Genomic DNA, 16,997 nt, shown 5'->3' with positions numbered 1-16,997 from the left:
AAGATCTTATTTGTTTATTTTAGAGAGAGTGAGAGCATGAGGGAGGGGATGGACAGAGGGAGAAGGAGGACTAGCAGACTCACCACTGAGCAGGGAGCCCAATGCGGGCTTGATCCCAGGACCCTGGGATCATGACCTGAGCCTAAGGCACTTAACCAACTGAGCCACCCAGGCACCCCATGACAACATATTTGAAATGAGGCTCAGAGACTCAGTGCCCCAGGGGTTTTCATGGGCGCTGGTCCTAGTATGTAACAAAATATTAAATTCCCAGAAAGAAAGTGCATGTTCAACATAAAATCACTCTTTGTACAACTAAGCTGCCATGAACCATTCTTTTTGGAGAATAATGGGAACCCTCCCAAATCCAAGTTCCCAGAGGCCAGCCAAGGGTGTTTTAAAGGATAGTAGTTAAGGTCTGCTATGTTAACTCTTGCTACACAATTCTTATATTCCTTATTCAATTAAAAAACTCCTGTCTAACTTCTGGAACTGTGCTGTCCGATATGGCGGCCACTGGCCACATTGTGGCTAGTGAGGGCTTGAAATGCAGTGGGTCTGAGTTGAGCTATGCTCTGAGTATATAGTGCCCACCGGATTCCAAAGACTTTGTATGGAGAAAGAATTGTTACTGTATCAACACTTTTTTGTACTGAGTCTATGTCAAGATGGTATGACATTTGGTTATTGGGGATGAAATTAAGTATACTATTAAACTGATAATCACCTGTTGCCTTTTTGTGAAGTGGCTACTAGAATATTGAAAATTAAAATTGCACATGTGACTATGTTACATTTCTCTCGGGTGGCACCTTCTCTAGAATATTCCATTCTAGAGAAGGAATCAGCAGACCGTAGCCTATGGGCCACACTTGTTTTTGTAAATAAAGTTTTATTGGAAGCCAGGTGGCCCCTTCACGTACATATTGTCCCCGGCTGCTTCCAGGCTGCAGCAACAAAACTGAATAGCTGGGATAGAGACAGATATCCCGGAAAACCTAAAACATTTACCGTTTAGCCCTTGGCAAAGAAAAGTAATGTAAAATGTGGGCAAATTCATTCTTTGCTTCTTCTTGGGGATTACTTAGAGGTGATTTCTGGATCCCTCTGGCCTGAGCTTCAGTGGGTTTTATGGGCACTCTGCAGTGCCCTCTGCGAGAATGTCTTCTGTGCTTCTGCCTTATTAGGTTTATGTGCGACGGGGCTACATTGCCTATGAGTTAAACAGTTTGCAGCACCGGGAACTCCCAGATGGCACCTGCGTGGTGGAGTTCCGGTTCATGTTGCCCTCCTCCCACCCAAACAGGTATGGAGTGGTGTGCACTCAGGGGTAGTGTGTTTTCCTTTTCTCCCTAATCCCCCTAGTCCTGGCTCTGGAGGGACCAAGCAATTATGTCTGGGGAAGACAATCAGGGATACCGCTTCTCCACTGTGGGACCTGCCTACTTCTCCATCTCTCATCGCTAAAATGAGATAATCTGGTGTCTACCGCTTCTACCCACCCTGCTCAGTAGAGTAGCTGCTACCCGTATGTGTGGGCTTTTTAAATTAAAATAGTGAAATTCAGTTAAAAATTGGGTCCTACAAGCCACACTGAAAGAGCTCAGCAGCCACATGTGGTTTGTGGCTGCCATATTGGATATTGCAGTTCTAGAATATTCTGTCACCATCAAAAGTTCCATTGAACAGTGCTTTCCTAAACCACGAGATATGATGCATGTGGCATTTAGGGCAGTGTCTGGCATGTAGAAAGTTGGTGAGCATCAGGGACCCCTATGATGATGATCACTGTGCTGTTACTGCCCGATGGCATGTTGTTGGTCGGCCACCGTGCTAAGTGCTTCCATACTCTATATCATTCAGTCCTCACCATCTGTTGGCCAAAAATGTGTTGTCGTCTCCATTTGACACACAAGGAGCCCTGGCCTTCCCTTGGTGTGGGCCCAGTGCTCATTCACATGGGGTAGGGATCTGAGCCACATGCCTCTTCTGTCGGAGTGCCCTCCATAGCCCCTGCGGGTCCTCTGGAGCCACCGGCTGGGGCAAGTGTGTTGGCCTGTCTGGATCCCTAAAGTGTTTTCAGTTGGGGTCACCCTGGTGTGCCTGTGCTGTTCTCTCACCTTCCATTTTTTTAATCTGTCTTATTTCAGGACCTGAAGTACCATCCTGGTCAGGTAGAATGTGTTACCTTCAGCTAAAGCAAACACGTCTCCCTGGGATTGGGAGCCTTCCCTTTCCCTCTTCCTCACTCCTCTGGCTCTGGCTCTCCTGGGGGTCCCTACAGGCCTGGCTTGTGGCTAGGATGGTCTCTTCATGATTTGGGTGTTGACTTAATCAGATCTTGTCTCTCTCTGGGCAGCAGGACTCATGATTTCTTGAAGCAGGGAATATTTGGATCTCTTGGGATTTCAAAGAATGTTTTTCTTTCCATTGCTTTTAAGAAGAAGGGTGTTGCTCTGTTATGGATGAAGAAACAAAGTGCTTCCCCCTGAAGACCTCCTTTTATAGACACTGTTTATTTATTTTTATGTCATTTTTTTACTCTTTTTTTTAAATTTTTATTTTTTTAAAGATTTTATTTATTTGACAGATCACAAGTAGGCAGAGAGAGGCAGAGAGAGAGGAAGGGAAGCAGGCTGCCTGCCTAGCAGAGCTTGATCCCAGGACCCTGGGATCATGACCTGAGCCAAAGGCAAAGGCTTTAACCCACTGAGCCACCCAGGTGCTCCTTTTGTTTTATTTTTTTTAAGATTTTTATTTATTTATTTGACAGAGACAGACAGCGAGAGAGGGAATATAAGCAGGGAGAGTGGGAGAAGGAGAAGCAGGCTTCCCGCTGAGTAGGGAGCCCGGTACGGGGCTCCATCCCAGGACCCTGGGATCATGACTTGAGCCAAAGGCAGATGCTTAAGGACTGGGCCACCCAGGCGCCCCACCCTTCTTATTTAAAAAAAAAAAAAAGATCATGCTATTTTGTCCAGTTGAGAGAAAAGGAGACGAAGTGTTTGTGGCCTTGGAATCATTTAGGGGACTGTGGGAGGTGTGGTACAAGGGCTTTTGAAACTGTCTGCCGGTTAGGAGGCATTCTTTTCTTTCCTTGATTCCGTTGTCTTAGCAGTTCAACCCGGTTAGGATAGGAAGGCAGTTCTCCAGAAGCCTGTGGGTCAGTTAGCCCTTTTTTCTTAGGAGGAACTTACACGCATATTTGGGTTATTGGTTGTGACCAATATGGGTCCAGGGTCCTATTTTGACCCACACAGACACTGAGGACCCTGGAGGGATTCCCTGACCATCTCAGGTCCTTGCTGTGGCTGTTGGCTGGGAGTACCAGAAGCTTGCTCCAGGCCTGTGTCTTCAGAGCAGACTGCCTGCTGTTGCTACCAAATGCCACTCTTCAGGGCCTCCAGGAAGGGCCATGACGAGTGAAGTCCCACCTCCAAGCAGGGCCTGGCTATAGCACCGAAACCCCTGTGAATTGACCAGTCCAGCGAGGTTGGACTGGAGGCCAGAAGAGCTGCATGCATGGGGCAGCCAGGCCTTAGGGCGAGGCCCAAGGGATTGGGAGTCTGGCTGGGATCAAGCTCTGCTAGGCAGAGTATGGAGAGTATGGCCCTACCTGGGGGGAATGCTGTTCTAGTTCCTGGCAAATGGTCAGCCAGACCAAATCTTCCCTTATTTTCCCCCCCCCACAAGAGAAGCAGGACATCTAGACTTTAAAAAATAAATGAAATTCTTCAACTTCATTGTGAATGGGTAATTAATGTGTCAGAATATATTAAAAATGCTGCAGGGACCCAAGTCAATCTGTGGGCTGAACTCAGCCCATGCTACCTGCCAGTTTGCTACTCTGCATTTAGCTGTCTGGGAGCAGAGCGTGGGCCTCGACGGTGAGTTCAGTGGTACCCAGCAGGAAGTCACAGAGGCCTCCACCCACCTGGGTCATGGGTCTCCAACAGCACCCAGTATTTGAGGATTCACTAAGAAGACTTACAGGGCTCAGGATGTGTCCAGCTGGGCCTTGTCCCAGTGAAAGGACATGAAGCAAAGCAAGGGACAGTCAGCAAAAGAGAAAGGGTCATGGGTGCGGGGGATGGGGGTGGGGGGAGGAAGTCTGGAGGATACCTGGTGCAAGCTTCCAAGAGTCCTTCCCGGGGGAGTCACGGAGGATGACCTTCATCCCCCAGCAATGAGTTGTGATGACCTGTGTGCAGTGTTGTCCGGCCGCTGGTTAGAGACTCTGTGCCCAGGGTTTTCACGGGGAGCTGGTCGTGTACGCACCCTCAGCCCAGCATGCTCCCAAATCCCAGACTCCAGAAGGAAAGCAGGTGCTCAGCATAGACAATTCAGGCACAGTGAGCCTCTTCTTATTTAGGGAGTGGTGGGGACCCTCCTCAAGCTCCCAGACACCAGCCAAGGGGCAACCTTGTAAACAGGTCCCCTTTTCAGGAGAGCGGCGCTGGGCTTGCTCTTTGACTCTCTTCTGAACCCCATCTGATCAACAGCCCCTCTTTCACTTGATTCCAGGGCCCAACTGTCACAGTTCCCGGGGACCCGTTTCTCTTTGCTGCTGGTGAGCAGCCAGTCCTGGGAGCAGAGACCAGCTAAGCTCTAATGGGCTGCTGGCCGAGGGTCCAGGTTTGGTTTCTGACCCTGTCCCAGGAGCAGGTTTGACAGGGGCGGAGGCACTGGCATGTGGCCTGCCCCTTCAGCCAGCCGCCTGGTGCTGGGCTGTCTGGGAGAGGTGGGCACTAAGCGTGTTCCTTCTCCGTGGCTGAGTCCATGATCTGGGCTTGCCCTGGGACCACGTCGAGGCTGGACTTTTGTGCATGCATGTCGTTCATCCATTCTTCACTTGTGGAGCTCTTAGTCTGTACTGGGTCCTGAGCAACCAGACAAGACTCCTCAGACCCAGACCCCATCCCTTCCACTCACAATCTTCCGTCCTGCTGTGGGCGGGCTCTCGTGCTAGTCTGGCTCCCCGAAGCTTCCGGACAGGAACAGCTCTCGGGGCCAGATCTTCAAGCAGCTGATTCATTCCTCTCTTCCGGTCCCCCCGTAGGATGGCCGTGCCCATCAGCGTCACCAACCCCGATCTGCTGAGGCACAGCACCGAGCTTTTCATGGACAGCGGCTTCTCCCCACTGTGCCAGCGGATGGGGGCCATGGTCGCCTTCAGGAGATTTGAGGACTTCGTAAGGTACCCAGAGTGGTCTAGTCTCTCAAACACCCTGAGCAGGGGCTTCCCTGGCCCCCACCTGTTTATTTGTGTAGCCTGCCTGGCTGTGCGCTTCCATGCTGTGAGACTCTGAGCAAATTACTTCACCTCTCTGTGCCTTAGTTTTCCCATCTTTATAATGGGGATAAGAGAAGGATCTACTTTACAGGATCACCAGGAAAATTAAATGAGATAGTGTATATTAAATATTGTATTTAAAGTATAGTTGAAGGGGAGGGGTGCCTGGCTGGCTCAGTGAGAAGAGCATGTGACTCTTGACCTCAGGGTCATGAGTTCAAGCCCCACATTGGGTGTGGAGCCTACTTAAAAAAAATAATCATAATAAAGTGTGTTTAAGGTCTAAGTGACATGCTCAGTAAACGTCAGCAGTCAGTTCTATTATTACTGCCCTTTCCCCCCACCTGTTCCTCCGTGTTGTGCATTGTGTTTGGATTATCTTGTTGTGTAACTCCATAGCAGTCTTAGTTCATCTGGGGAGGTGAACAGCAAGGGTGTCCTGGCCTGATGGGGGACAAGGGGACAAGGGAGCCCACCTGATGGGAGGCAGGGGCACAGAGGCACAGGGGGAACCCACCTGAGGTTCCAGAGCGCGGGACTTCCTTTTATTCACAATCTCAGATCACATAGGTTCCTTCTTCCCTTTTGGGGAAAGACCCCATCGATGGTATCTTGGACCCGGTCAGGATCCCCGTGAGCTTTGCACAGAGCTGGATGGGCTCAGAGAGCAGTGGGTGGGAAGGAGCGGGGACCCAAGTCTCTCGTCTGCCCAGAGTAAAATCCTGACATTCGACGTCACGGGGCAGCAGCCCCTCAGCCCTACCTCTCTACCCTGCACCTCCAGGAATTTTGATGAAGTCATCTCCTGCTTTGCCAATGTGCCCCAGGAAGCCCCCCTCTTCAGCAAGGCCTGCACTTCCCTGTACTGTGAGGAAGACAACAAGGTCAGTGTCCGAGCAGGGAGCCCATGCTGAGGAGGGGGCAGGCTGGGGTCCCCGAGTCCTTCTACCACCTGCCTTTGTTTTGCTCTTCCAGAACCTCAGAGAAGAGCCAATCCACATCCTGAACGTGGCCATCCAGCATGCGGACCACCTGGAAGATGAGGAGCTGGTGCCGATTTTCCGGACGTTTGTACGGTCCAAGGTGTGCTGGGCATCGCCTCTGGTTCTGCATCACTGGAGGAGGAAGGAGGGACTGTTGTGGCGAGGGTGTCCCATGCGCCTGAGTCCTGCTGGGTGCTTCAGGGTCACAGACCTGGCTTCTCAGCCTAGCCCCACTACTCCTCAGAGCCTATAACCTTGGGCAGAAGTGGGTGAACTTGGTAGAGCCTTAGCTTCTTCTCCAATAACATGGGGGCAGCATTTCTCTCTCCTCGGGGGTTGTGATGATTAAAAGACAATGCCTAGGGGCGCCCGGGTGGCTCAGTCGGTTCAGCGTCCAACTCAGGTCATGATCTCAGGGTTGTGGGATCAAGCTCCACACTGGGCTCAAGGCTGGGTGTGGAGCCTGCTTAAGATTCCCTTTCTCCCTCTCCCTCTGCCAAAGCCCCCTCACTGCCCTACTCTATCTCTTAAAAAAAAAAACTAAAAAAAATATATACATACTTGAACCTTGAACAACATGGATTGAACTAGGCAGGTGTACTCATACCCAGATTTTTTTCCGACAGATACAGTACAGTGCTCCAAATGTATTTTCTCTTCCTTGTAATTTTCTTAATACTAATTCTTTTTATCAGCTTATTTTGTTGTAAGACTATAGTATATGATATGTATAACGTGCAAAAAGTGTTGACTGTTCATGTTATCGGTAAGGTTTCTAGTCAATGGTAGGATATTCATAGTTAAGTTCTTGGGGAGTCCAAAGTTGTACATGGATTTTTAACCGTGCAGGGGGTCGGAACCCCTGACCCCCCATGTTGTTCAAGGGTCAGCTGTATACCACTTAGCTAGGAAAGAGGGCAATGAATGATGAAATGAGGTGGGATATATACCACTTTGAGGACATATTCAATACATAGTTGGGGGGGAATGTTTTTGTTGAAATAACCCCCAAAATTCAAAATCTTTAAAGAGTCACTTATACTGACTGCCCTATGTGCAAAGAACCTGTTCTTACATAAACATGTGGACACTGCCAGCATATATTTTCACCCCCGGAGGAGGGTCAGCTCTTACGTATGCTCAAGGACCTCAGCTGCAAACAGATGCGGAACAGCTTGGCAAGCCTAGGTAGTGCAAACAGTGGGAAGGTACTGTGTGACCTCAGGCAGGTTACTGTACCTCTCTGATCCTTAGTTTTCCCATCTGTAAAATGGGATGCTGAGATTTCTAACTCTTAAATTAATCAGATCTACCAGGTCTGAATGTTAGTTCTCCTGAGTCGGTCTCAACTTCAAGAACAGTTGGACATTTCCAGTTGTTGTTAGTCTATTTACCTGTACATTGGTTGTACTCTCCGTATTATCCAGATGGGAGGGACATCTCTTACCTCCTCCGACTTGGCATCCCTCAGAGGACCTGGCCTCGCAATTCCTGGGCAGGAGATGATGAATGATGCTGAGTCATAGGTAACACCTTGAAAGCTTAGGAACACTATTGTCGTGATTTACTTAGACGTGACTTGATTAATCAACAAGGTAATGATGTTCACTGTAGGAAATGTTTAAGGCACAGGCAAATCTGAAAACAAAACCCACACCCCTACCATCCAGTCCCAGGATGAAGATACTGGCATATTTCCCTTCTGCAGGTTTCTTCTTGACATAGCTGGTGTCCTTACTGGGTTGACACTTGGCATCCCACAGTATAGATAAGATGACATTTGGGTTGTTGGGGCTCATCCTACCCTATAAACCAAATCAAATGATGCTCAAGGAAGTTGGTGTTTCTTACCTGGAGAGAGCAGTGGGAGGGATGCCAGACTCACCTGCGGAAAGTATGGGCCATGAGGATTTCCCAAGCATGGATGAAGAAGTCGCCCTCTAAATTCCAGCCCAGGAAGGTATCCAAGAACTAGAAAAGATTGAACATATGTGCTTCTGTACAAAAGTATGTAATATACATATAACATACTGAAGAGAGGAGAGCTGGAAAACATACACCTGCTAGGGGAAGGACTTTTAATGTTACATATTGCTCTTGTATTTAATTTTTTTTACATTAATTGGATACCTACATACATATTCTCCCATACACACATACATTCATATACATTCCCACACACACTCACTCATTGATACACATCCTTAGTTGAGAACAAATGATTGAGGCTCCCCATAACTAGGCTGGTTTCCCCTCATTCAAACCCTTTTCGTTTTGTGGTTATTCTGTTCTCTTTGCAACCCACATTCCATTAAGTATTCTTTTGTTTGTCTACTTAACATCTTTCTGAAATGGGCTAAGACTACTCATTTCCCCTAATAATTTTCCTTACTGTGTGGACAAGTTAAGCAAGAACCGTATTTCCTTGTCTTTTGGGTTTTTCTTTCCCCATAATACTATATATGATAATATTTATTTTGGGGACACCTGGGTGGCTCAGTTGTTAAGCATCTGCCTTCTGCTCAGGTCATGATCCCAGGGTCCTGGGATCGAGCCCCGCATCGGACTCTCTGCTCAGTGGGAAGCCTGCTTCTCCCTCTCCTACTCCCCCTGCTTGTGTTCCCTCTTTCGCTGTCTCTCTCTGTCAAATAAATAAATAAAATCTTCAAAAAATATTTATTTTGTTTAGGGATTACCTAAAAATAAATTTTTGCCCTTGAGTACTTTCCTATTAAAGTTTAACGTATGGAAAATGTGTACAAATTGTAAAAGTACAGCCTGATGAATTTTCATAGTGAATTCCCAAGTGTAACCAGCATGCAGATCAAAAAGTGAATGTTCTCCTCTCTTCCTTTCCAGAGACAACTGACCACTAGCCTAAGTTTTAACAACATAGATTAGTCTCAACTGTTCTCAAATTTTGTATAAATGCAATCATACAGTGTGTACTTTTTTGGGCTTTTTTTACTCATCTTTTAAAAAAAATTTTTTAAGCTTTTATTTATTTGAAAGAGAGAGAAAGAGAGAGAGAGAGAGCATGAGAGGGGGAGGGGCAGAGGGAAAAGCAAACTCCCCACTGGACTTGATCCTGGGACTCCAGAATCATGACCTGAGCCGAAGGCAGTTGCTTAACCAGCTAAGCCACCCAGGCATCCCTCATCTTTTTCTTTTAAAGATTTTATTTTTAAGTCACCTCCACACCCAGTGTGGGGCTTGAACTCACAACGAACAAGAATTGCATGCTCCACTGACTGAGTCAGCCATTAAAAGTACACAATTCCGTGCTTTTTGGCATATTCATACAGTCATGTAATCATCATCATGATAAATATATTTTAGGACATTTTCACCAACACCGCCTCCAAAAAGAAAACCCATTAGTAATCACTCCCCATTTTCCCTCAGTCCACCACCCTCCCCACTGCCCTAGGCAACCACGAATCTACTTTTTGTCTTTGTTGGATCTGCCCATTCTGGATCTTTCATGTAAATGGAATCCTGCGACATGAGGTCTTTTGTGACTGGTGTCTTTGAGTCAGCATTGTGTTTTCAGGATTCAGCCATGTTGAAACTTGTATCTGTACTTCATGTCTTTTTGTAGCTAGGTACTATTCCATTGTGTGTTTTGTTTTTAATGCAGAAAAACATCCTTGTGGATTATGGACTCCGAAGAATCACATTCCTGATTGCCCAAGAGGTCAGTGCGATTCTCAGTACGACCCTATAATGTATGATAACATTCCTCAAGACTCAGTCCTGTTGATTTGGTGATTACTCTGTCGATGGGGGTGGAAGAGAGCAATTGCTGAAAAAGAGAAGGCTTTCCAAATGATTCATGCTAGAAGCAGATGGGTTATGGTTAAAAAAAATTACAAAACAAGTATATCAGTATTTAAATGAATCTGAGTTGATTTCATTGTTTTTTGTATGGATTTCTTTTGCAGAAAGAATTTCCCAAGTTTTTCACGTTTAGAGCAAGAGACGAGGTATGACATAGAGCAGTAGTACTGTTCTCACTTCCCTGACGTCTTTGCTCTTCAGGAAGAGTATAGTCCCCAGTCCTTAAGGTATCCCTGTATTATAGAACATGTAACTGATGTGTAGCCGCCAGCCTTCCTCTGGGATTGTGTTTCCCTGTGGAGCTCAATAGGACCCCAGGATTCCCATCCTTTCGGCCTTTACTCCGGTGTCTCCCTTATCTGGATCACTTTTGTCCTCAGATGGCTCCCCCAACCTCATTTTTTTATGTTCTTGCAGGCTGGGTCCCTATATTTATAAACAAAGTTTGCTTGGGATGCAGCCACACCTGCTTGATCTGCTGTGGTCTGCTGTGGCTTTCTCGTGCTGGTGGCAGAGATGGCATGGCTGTGACCGACCGTGTGGCCCACCAGCCTCACATGTTCCCTCTCTGGCCCTTTAAGAAAAGCTTTGCTGGTCCCTGCTTTAGAACAGATGGGCTTCTTCCCAGCGCAGACTCTAGACTCCATCCTCTTCAGTAGCTTGTAGTTGAATTTATCCAAAGCCTTTCAGTTCTAATTCAGACCCATCCTTCGGTGAGGGTCTTCATTTTCTCTCCACTTCAATCTCCAGCACTGTCGCTTCCTTTGGGGGACCCGTCTCCACAGAGAAATCGGCAGTTAGTGACTTCTTGAGAGGTACTCTTTGTGACGAGCAGAGGCTGGTTGTCCTGGCAGGTGCTGGGGACTGGGTAGGCTCACCCCAGAGCCAAGAGGCTTGGGCCAGCGTATGCAGGATCCGCGGGGCTCGAGGCTCTCCTCTGGACCTTCCCAAACCCCAAATCCCCGAGCCCTGGGGTTGCTCACAGGTGACGTGATGAAGGCTGCCCACCCTGGTGCAAAAGCCGCAAACACAGGCGGTCTGCAAGACAGGGCATGGACCCAGCAGGCACACAGCCCAGGGTCCCATTCCGTGTGTGTCTGTGTGTCTGTCTGTCTCTGTGCCCTGGCTGGCCCTGCAGTTTGCAGAAGATCGCATTTACCGTCACCTGGAGCCCGCCCTGGCCTACCAGCTGGAGCTCAGTCGGATGCGCAGCTTCGATCTGACCGCGGTGCCCTGCGCCAACCACAAGATGCACCTGTACCTGGGCGCTGCCAAAGTGAAAGAAGGGGCAGAAGTGACAGACTACAGGTTCTTCATCCGGGCCATCATCAGGCACTCGGACCTCATTACAAAGGTAAGATGCCACCGAACACTTCTTTCTCCCTCTGAGCCTCTCACTCGTCTGTCGGCCTGCCCTTCACTGCGTCCCCGCTCTGTACTGGGGACCGTGGGGTGCGCCCTTGTGACCCCCGTCTGGCCAGCACGGGGGAGGCTGACAGCAAAGTGGTTTCTGTGCGCGTCCCGGCTGACAGCACATGGACGTGCTTCTTGTGTCCCACGGATCTGTCTGCATGAGAAGGGAGTTGAGAAGAGAGATACCAGTGTATTAAAGGAGTTTCTTGTATCTGCTTATTGAGTGCCATGATCACTTTTCATCGTTTCTTGCATTCAGACACATTACCTATGATTATATTGTGGACTTTTCAAACAGTATTGAGAACTACTTTTTTTTTTTTTTTAAGATTTTCTTTATTTATTTGAGAGAGAGAGAAAGAGCATGTATAGAGGGGAGGAGCAGAGGGAGAGGGACAAGGAGACTCCCTGCTGAGCAGGGAGCCCGATGTGGGACTCCATCCCAGGACCCCAGGATCATGACCCGAACTGAAGGCAGATGCTTAACCAACTGAACTACCCAGGTGCCCCACAGTGAATTCTGTTTTTTTTTTAATTAAAGATTTTATTTATTTCAGAGCAAGAGTGTGTAAATGCAAGCAGGAGTAGGGGGAGGGGCAGAAGGAGAAGCAGACACCCCGCTGAGCAGGGATCCTGACTTCCAGGCTGGATCCCAGGACTCTGGGATCATGACCTCAGCTGAAGGCAGATGCTTAACCCAGTGAGACACACAGGTGCCCCTACTGGCCAGATCCTTGAAGCTCTCATCTCTCGTGGTAATGGAGATGATTGATTTCATGCTCTGTCCTTGCATGGATGTACCTACCGTGTGTATAATTTTTTTTCCCAAATCCTCTACTGATGGATGTGAAGCTAATGTCAGTTTTTGGTGACCTCAGTCAATGAGATATTTTAATGGGTTTTATTATTTTCAGGTACAATAAGGCCTGTACTTACTAACAGGTTAGAAGACAGTTGCCACCAAAAAGATTGTCACTCTCAGATTCCAAGAGGAGGGGGCATATCATCCCAAGGGGAGGCACGTGGGATGTGGGGAGGCAGGGGAGGAGAGGGAAATGGGGTAAGAGTCCTTGTTGTGATTTCTGCAGGAAAGAACAACCAGTGAGGCAGGATAGTCAGGCTTGGGATTGGCTAGTCTGAATAATTCCAGTGGGTTCTGGAGCTCAGGGACTGTCTCTAGGTGTCTGGTACCTGGGCCTGGGGTGAGTAGGGCAGGTGGATAGTGACCTGGGACCTGAGAAGCCCAGAGAGGAGGTGTGTGCTCTGGATTGGCTGGTTTGCCTGTGAAAACCACACTCAGGGGTGAGTCGTTTACCATCTCTAGGAATTGGCCACCCTGGGAGGGGCAGTCCCTCCAGTTTCAGGAAGGCCCAGTGGTCAGAGCATCCCAATAGAGAAAATGCAAAACTTGGTAAATATCTTGGAGGTATAACTATAATAGACTATAAAAAGCCTTGGAGGTAGGGCTCTACCCTTCTCTTCTGCCACACTTTCTGAAGGAGGGGAAATTCTTTCCTCTCTCTGTTCTCTCTGAGGCTCCGTTTCTACCCGCGGGCCTCTTCTTTTACCCTCTGTTCCCCTCCCCCCAATTTGGCAGGAAGCCTCCTTTGAGTACCTGCAGAATGAGGGTGAGCGTCTGCTCCTGGAGGCCATGGACGAGCTGGAGGTGGCGTTCAACAACACCAACGTGCGCACCGACTGCAACCACATCTTCCTGAACTTCGTGCCCACCGTCATCATGGACCCCTCCAAGGTTGCACCTCTGGGGAAGCTCTGCGTTCAGCTCTTACAGGGGCCTATGGCACTTGGCATGCCTTGCTGCTTTGGGGTCTTGTCTCCTTGCTCTCAAGACCTCTAAGTTCTAGGACATGCATGTACATGTTTGAGCCTCCATTGCTGTGGGTGAACAACCTTCTGTCATTTAATTCCAGGGCCATATTTTTGCCACCACCCTTAGGATCATCCTTGTTCTGATGGTCACCCTCCATGGACAGCATACTTCCCTTTTAGGATGACATGCATGCCCAAAGTGTCTTGCAAAACAAAATGTCATCCCTGGTTCCTGGCTCTTTTGGGGAGTGCATGTGGGAGGGAAGGGGGAAGCTCCAATGGCTGGTTCTTCATGAGTAGGCAGAGTTGATGATGGTGATTCTGGGGTGAAAGAAGTCTTGGGTCATCAGTTTGGCATCCATGGGGTGCACAGGGCCCATGCTGATGCCCAAACTCCACCAACCCACATAGTTCCCAGAAGAGAAAATGCAAACATTTGGGCTTCGTGGTGGAGGTAAACATGATGTAACGTAGGTACAGTAGCTCTCTCGCTTACCAGCCTCTGTCTGTCACCAGAGTATAAAAGTGCTGGCCTTTCCATGTAATTATGAGGATGAAAGGAGATGATGCTCCTGACATGCTTAGCATGGCGACTCTGGTTATTATTGGCTAATAGTTGTTGGATACGTACTGTGTCCCGGTATTTTGCGTTCAGCATATGTCATCGTTCCCATGTTATCAGTGCTAGAACTATTTATTACAAGTGTGCACAGAATGGGCCCTGAGATTGGAATTGCTATCATTTGGGGCAGATCGAGGAGTCCGTGCGTTCCATGGTTATGCGCTATGGCAGTCGGCTGTGGAAACTCCGTGTGCTGCAGGCTGAGGTCAAGATCAACATCCGCCAGACCACCACTGGCAATGCTGTTCCCATCCGCCTGTTCATCACCAATGAGTCGGGCTACTACCTGGACATCAGCCTCTACAAAGAAGTCACTGACCCCAGATCTGGAAATGTAAGGCTGGGAGGCTGGGGCAAGGGGTGCCACAGATAATCCAAGTCAGAGCAGAGGCAGAGCAAATCTGCTCCCGAGAGCAAGACACAGGCTAAAATGCTACTTGGTGGCTGTCATGCCAGCCATGATGGGTTGGGGTAGCTCCTCTGAGTTTACAATAAATGTTAGCTTCTGAATCCCAGTTGTTATTGATCTCAAGTTTAATCTGTTTTTAGGACCATATTTGGGAAAAGATGTGGAATACCATGGTTGATTATAATGCAGCTCCTAGGTCGGTTCACTTAGGGAAATGGGTGTCTTTTCCCCAACCATGTTTAAGAACACGTTTGTCAACTGAATCAAATATCCTGTTGACTTCCATTTTTAAATATATAACTCTTTAAATGATTAAAGACTCAGGAAGTTAGAAAAATAGTACTGAAGGAAAAAAGATGCTCCAGAGAGTTCCCATGTACCCTTCACCTGACTTCCCCCAATGATAACAACATAACCACGGGACCTTGTTAAAATAGGAAATTGACATTGGTACAGTACTATTAACTCAAATGGGGACTTTATTCAGATCTCACCAGTATTTGTGCACTCATGTTTGGGTGTGTGTGTGTGTGTGTGTGTGTGTAAAGTACTATGATAGTCACATTTTTGGAGCTATGCTCCCACACCTGCCACTGTCCCTTCTTGTTCTGATTGCCCACAGTGGCAGAGAAAAGATTAGCTCTGTGAGGCACTTACTTTGTTATGTGATGTGACATGTCATGTGATGTGACATGATTTGTGACATGATTTGAGGAGAGTAGGATTAAAAGGGACAAGAATATGCTTCTCTGAAAGTTCCCTCCTTTACTCTGTTTTTCTGTCTTCCTTTCCAGATCATGTTTCACTCCTTTGGTGACAAACAGGGACCCCAGCACGGGATGCTGATCAACACTCCCTATGTCACCAAGGATCTGCTTCAGGCCAAGCGATTCCAGGCCCAGTCCCTGGGCACCACCTACGTCTATGACTTCCCAGAGATGTTCAGGCAGGCAAGTCCTACAGCTTTGCTATACCATCCCGGGTGCCCTTAGGGAGTCCACCAGCCCCCCAGCCCCTATCCTTAGTTACTCTTCTGAAGACCCCAAGTTGGAAGAATGAGGTCTACTTGGAGAAAAAGAAATCAATATTGGAATTGCCTTCCTAATATTTTTCCTAAAATGAACCCATTTTCTTCCCAATGATTAAAAGTAATATAACATGGAAACTTTGGAAACTAAAGGAGCATGGAAAAAAGGAAAACGTGGCTCATCATTCCATGTCCTAAAGACACATTGCTTAATATTTTGATGTGTTTCTTGCTGGTTTTTTTTTCTTTTCTTTTAAGATTCATTTATTTATTTCAGAGAGAGAGAGAGCATGTGAGCAAGGGAGAGGGGCAGAGACAGAATCTCAAGCAGACTTTGTGCTGAGCCCAGAGCCAGATGTGGGGCTGGATCTCACAACCCTGAGATCATGACCTGAGCCAAAATCAAGAAAGAGTCAGACACTTAACCAACAAAGCCACCCAGGTGCCCTTTCCTCTGGGTTTGTTTGTTTGTTTGTTTTTTTAAAAGATTTTATTTATTTATTTGACAGACAGAGAGATCACAAGTAGGCAGAGCAGCAGGCAGAGAGAGGGAAGCAGGCTCCCTGCCAAGCAGAGAACCCAATGCAGGGCTCGATCCCAGGACCCCGGGATCATGACCCGAGCTGAAAGCAGAGGCTTAACCCACTGAGCCACTCAGGCACCCCTCCTCTGGGTTTTCTAACACTCACTTAAGTTCCTGCCACATGCCTGACTCCATTCTAAGGGCAGGTAGCCTGTGAGGAAGAGGGTGAAGTCATTCACTGCTTTGAGGAATTTTTAGTCTACTTTTAAAAAAATAGTGTCTTGGGTTTTCCTGAATATTAAAGTATTCATTGGAAAATAGGACTCAGTAAATAAAATTCCACCCTTACATAATCTATTCACCATTGATGACTACAGTAACATTTTGGTGTTTCCTTGAAGTATTGTTACTATGCCTTTATTTTTTTATGTAGTAGGGCCTTTCAGGGACACTGAACAGGCTGGCACTGGTGACATGGATATCTGTTTACATCCCTTCCATTGCCTTGTAAATGATGTTCATGAATCTGTGATCATGGACCTTCCACTGTAGGCAGGAAAGCCTCAGTTCACTTCAGGCATAGGAGAGGTAGCATGGTAGGAAAAGCCGCTATTTGCAGTCACTCAGACATGGGTTTCGTTTCTGGAACTGTCCTTTGCTTTCTGTGTATCCTTGGGCAAGTTCCTTCACCTCTCTGGGCTAATTTCCTCCTCTGTAAAGTGAGGGTATAATAGTACCTCCTATGCAAAGTTAATTGTGAGGAATATATATAAACTATTTATAGTTAAGTAGGTACTTAATTAAATAGAAACTTGTATGATTAAGAATATCATTTATCCTTTTACCTTTGACCTCAAGGGCCATAGGATAAGAAGAAGACAAATCAGGAACAAATCCATCCCTTTTCTTTTACATAAAGAAACATAATACTATGGAAAATACTATTTGAAAACTTAGACAAAAGAAAATTTCCAAGAAAAATATATCTTATCAAAACTGACTCAAGAAGAAATAGGAAATATAAATAATTAGCATTAATGAAATTGAATAATAGTTC

At 47.2% G+C, this 16,997-nt stretch overlaps 1 protein-coding gene across 1 annotated transcript in view; it reads left to right on the top strand.

The window, feature by feature from the left end:
- LOC116863190 (acetyl-CoA carboxylase 2-like) overlaps positions 1-15,557 on the top strand; it is a 35,995-nt gene extending 20,438 nt beyond the window's left edge. Inside the window, exons 15-24 of the mRNA XM_032850684.1 lie at positions 1,188-1,306; positions 5,060-5,197; positions 6,078-6,177; positions 6,269-6,376; positions 9,917-9,973; positions 10,221-10,262; positions 11,255-11,470; positions 13,127-13,282; positions 14,112-14,315; positions 15,185-15,557. Of these exons, the coding sequence (XP_032706575.1) occupies positions 1,188-1,306; positions 5,060-5,197; positions 6,078-6,177; positions 6,269-6,376; positions 9,917-9,973; positions 10,221-10,262; positions 11,255-11,470; positions 13,127-13,282; positions 14,112-14,315; positions 15,185-15,382 (1,338 nt within the window). The 3' untranslated portion in view covers positions 15,383-15,557. The remainder of the gene's footprint in view (positions 1-1,187; positions 1,307-5,059; positions 5,198-6,077; positions 6,178-6,268; positions 6,377-9,916; positions 9,974-10,220; positions 10,263-11,254; positions 11,471-13,126; positions 13,283-14,111; positions 14,316-15,184) is intronic.
- Positions 15,558-16,997: the final 1,440 nt, after the last annotated feature.

This window comes from Lontra canadensis, unplaced genomic scaffold (assembly GCF_010015895.1).
Source record: "Lontra canadensis isolate GAN:19392208 unplaced genomic scaffold, GSC_riverotter_1.0 scaffold665, whole genome shotgun sequence".
NCBI lineage: Eukaryota > Metazoa > Chordata > Mammalia > Carnivora > Mustelidae > Lontra > Lontra canadensis.
Note: the sequence above shows the minus strand (reverse complement) of the source record. Positions and strands in the feature narration are given on the sequence as shown.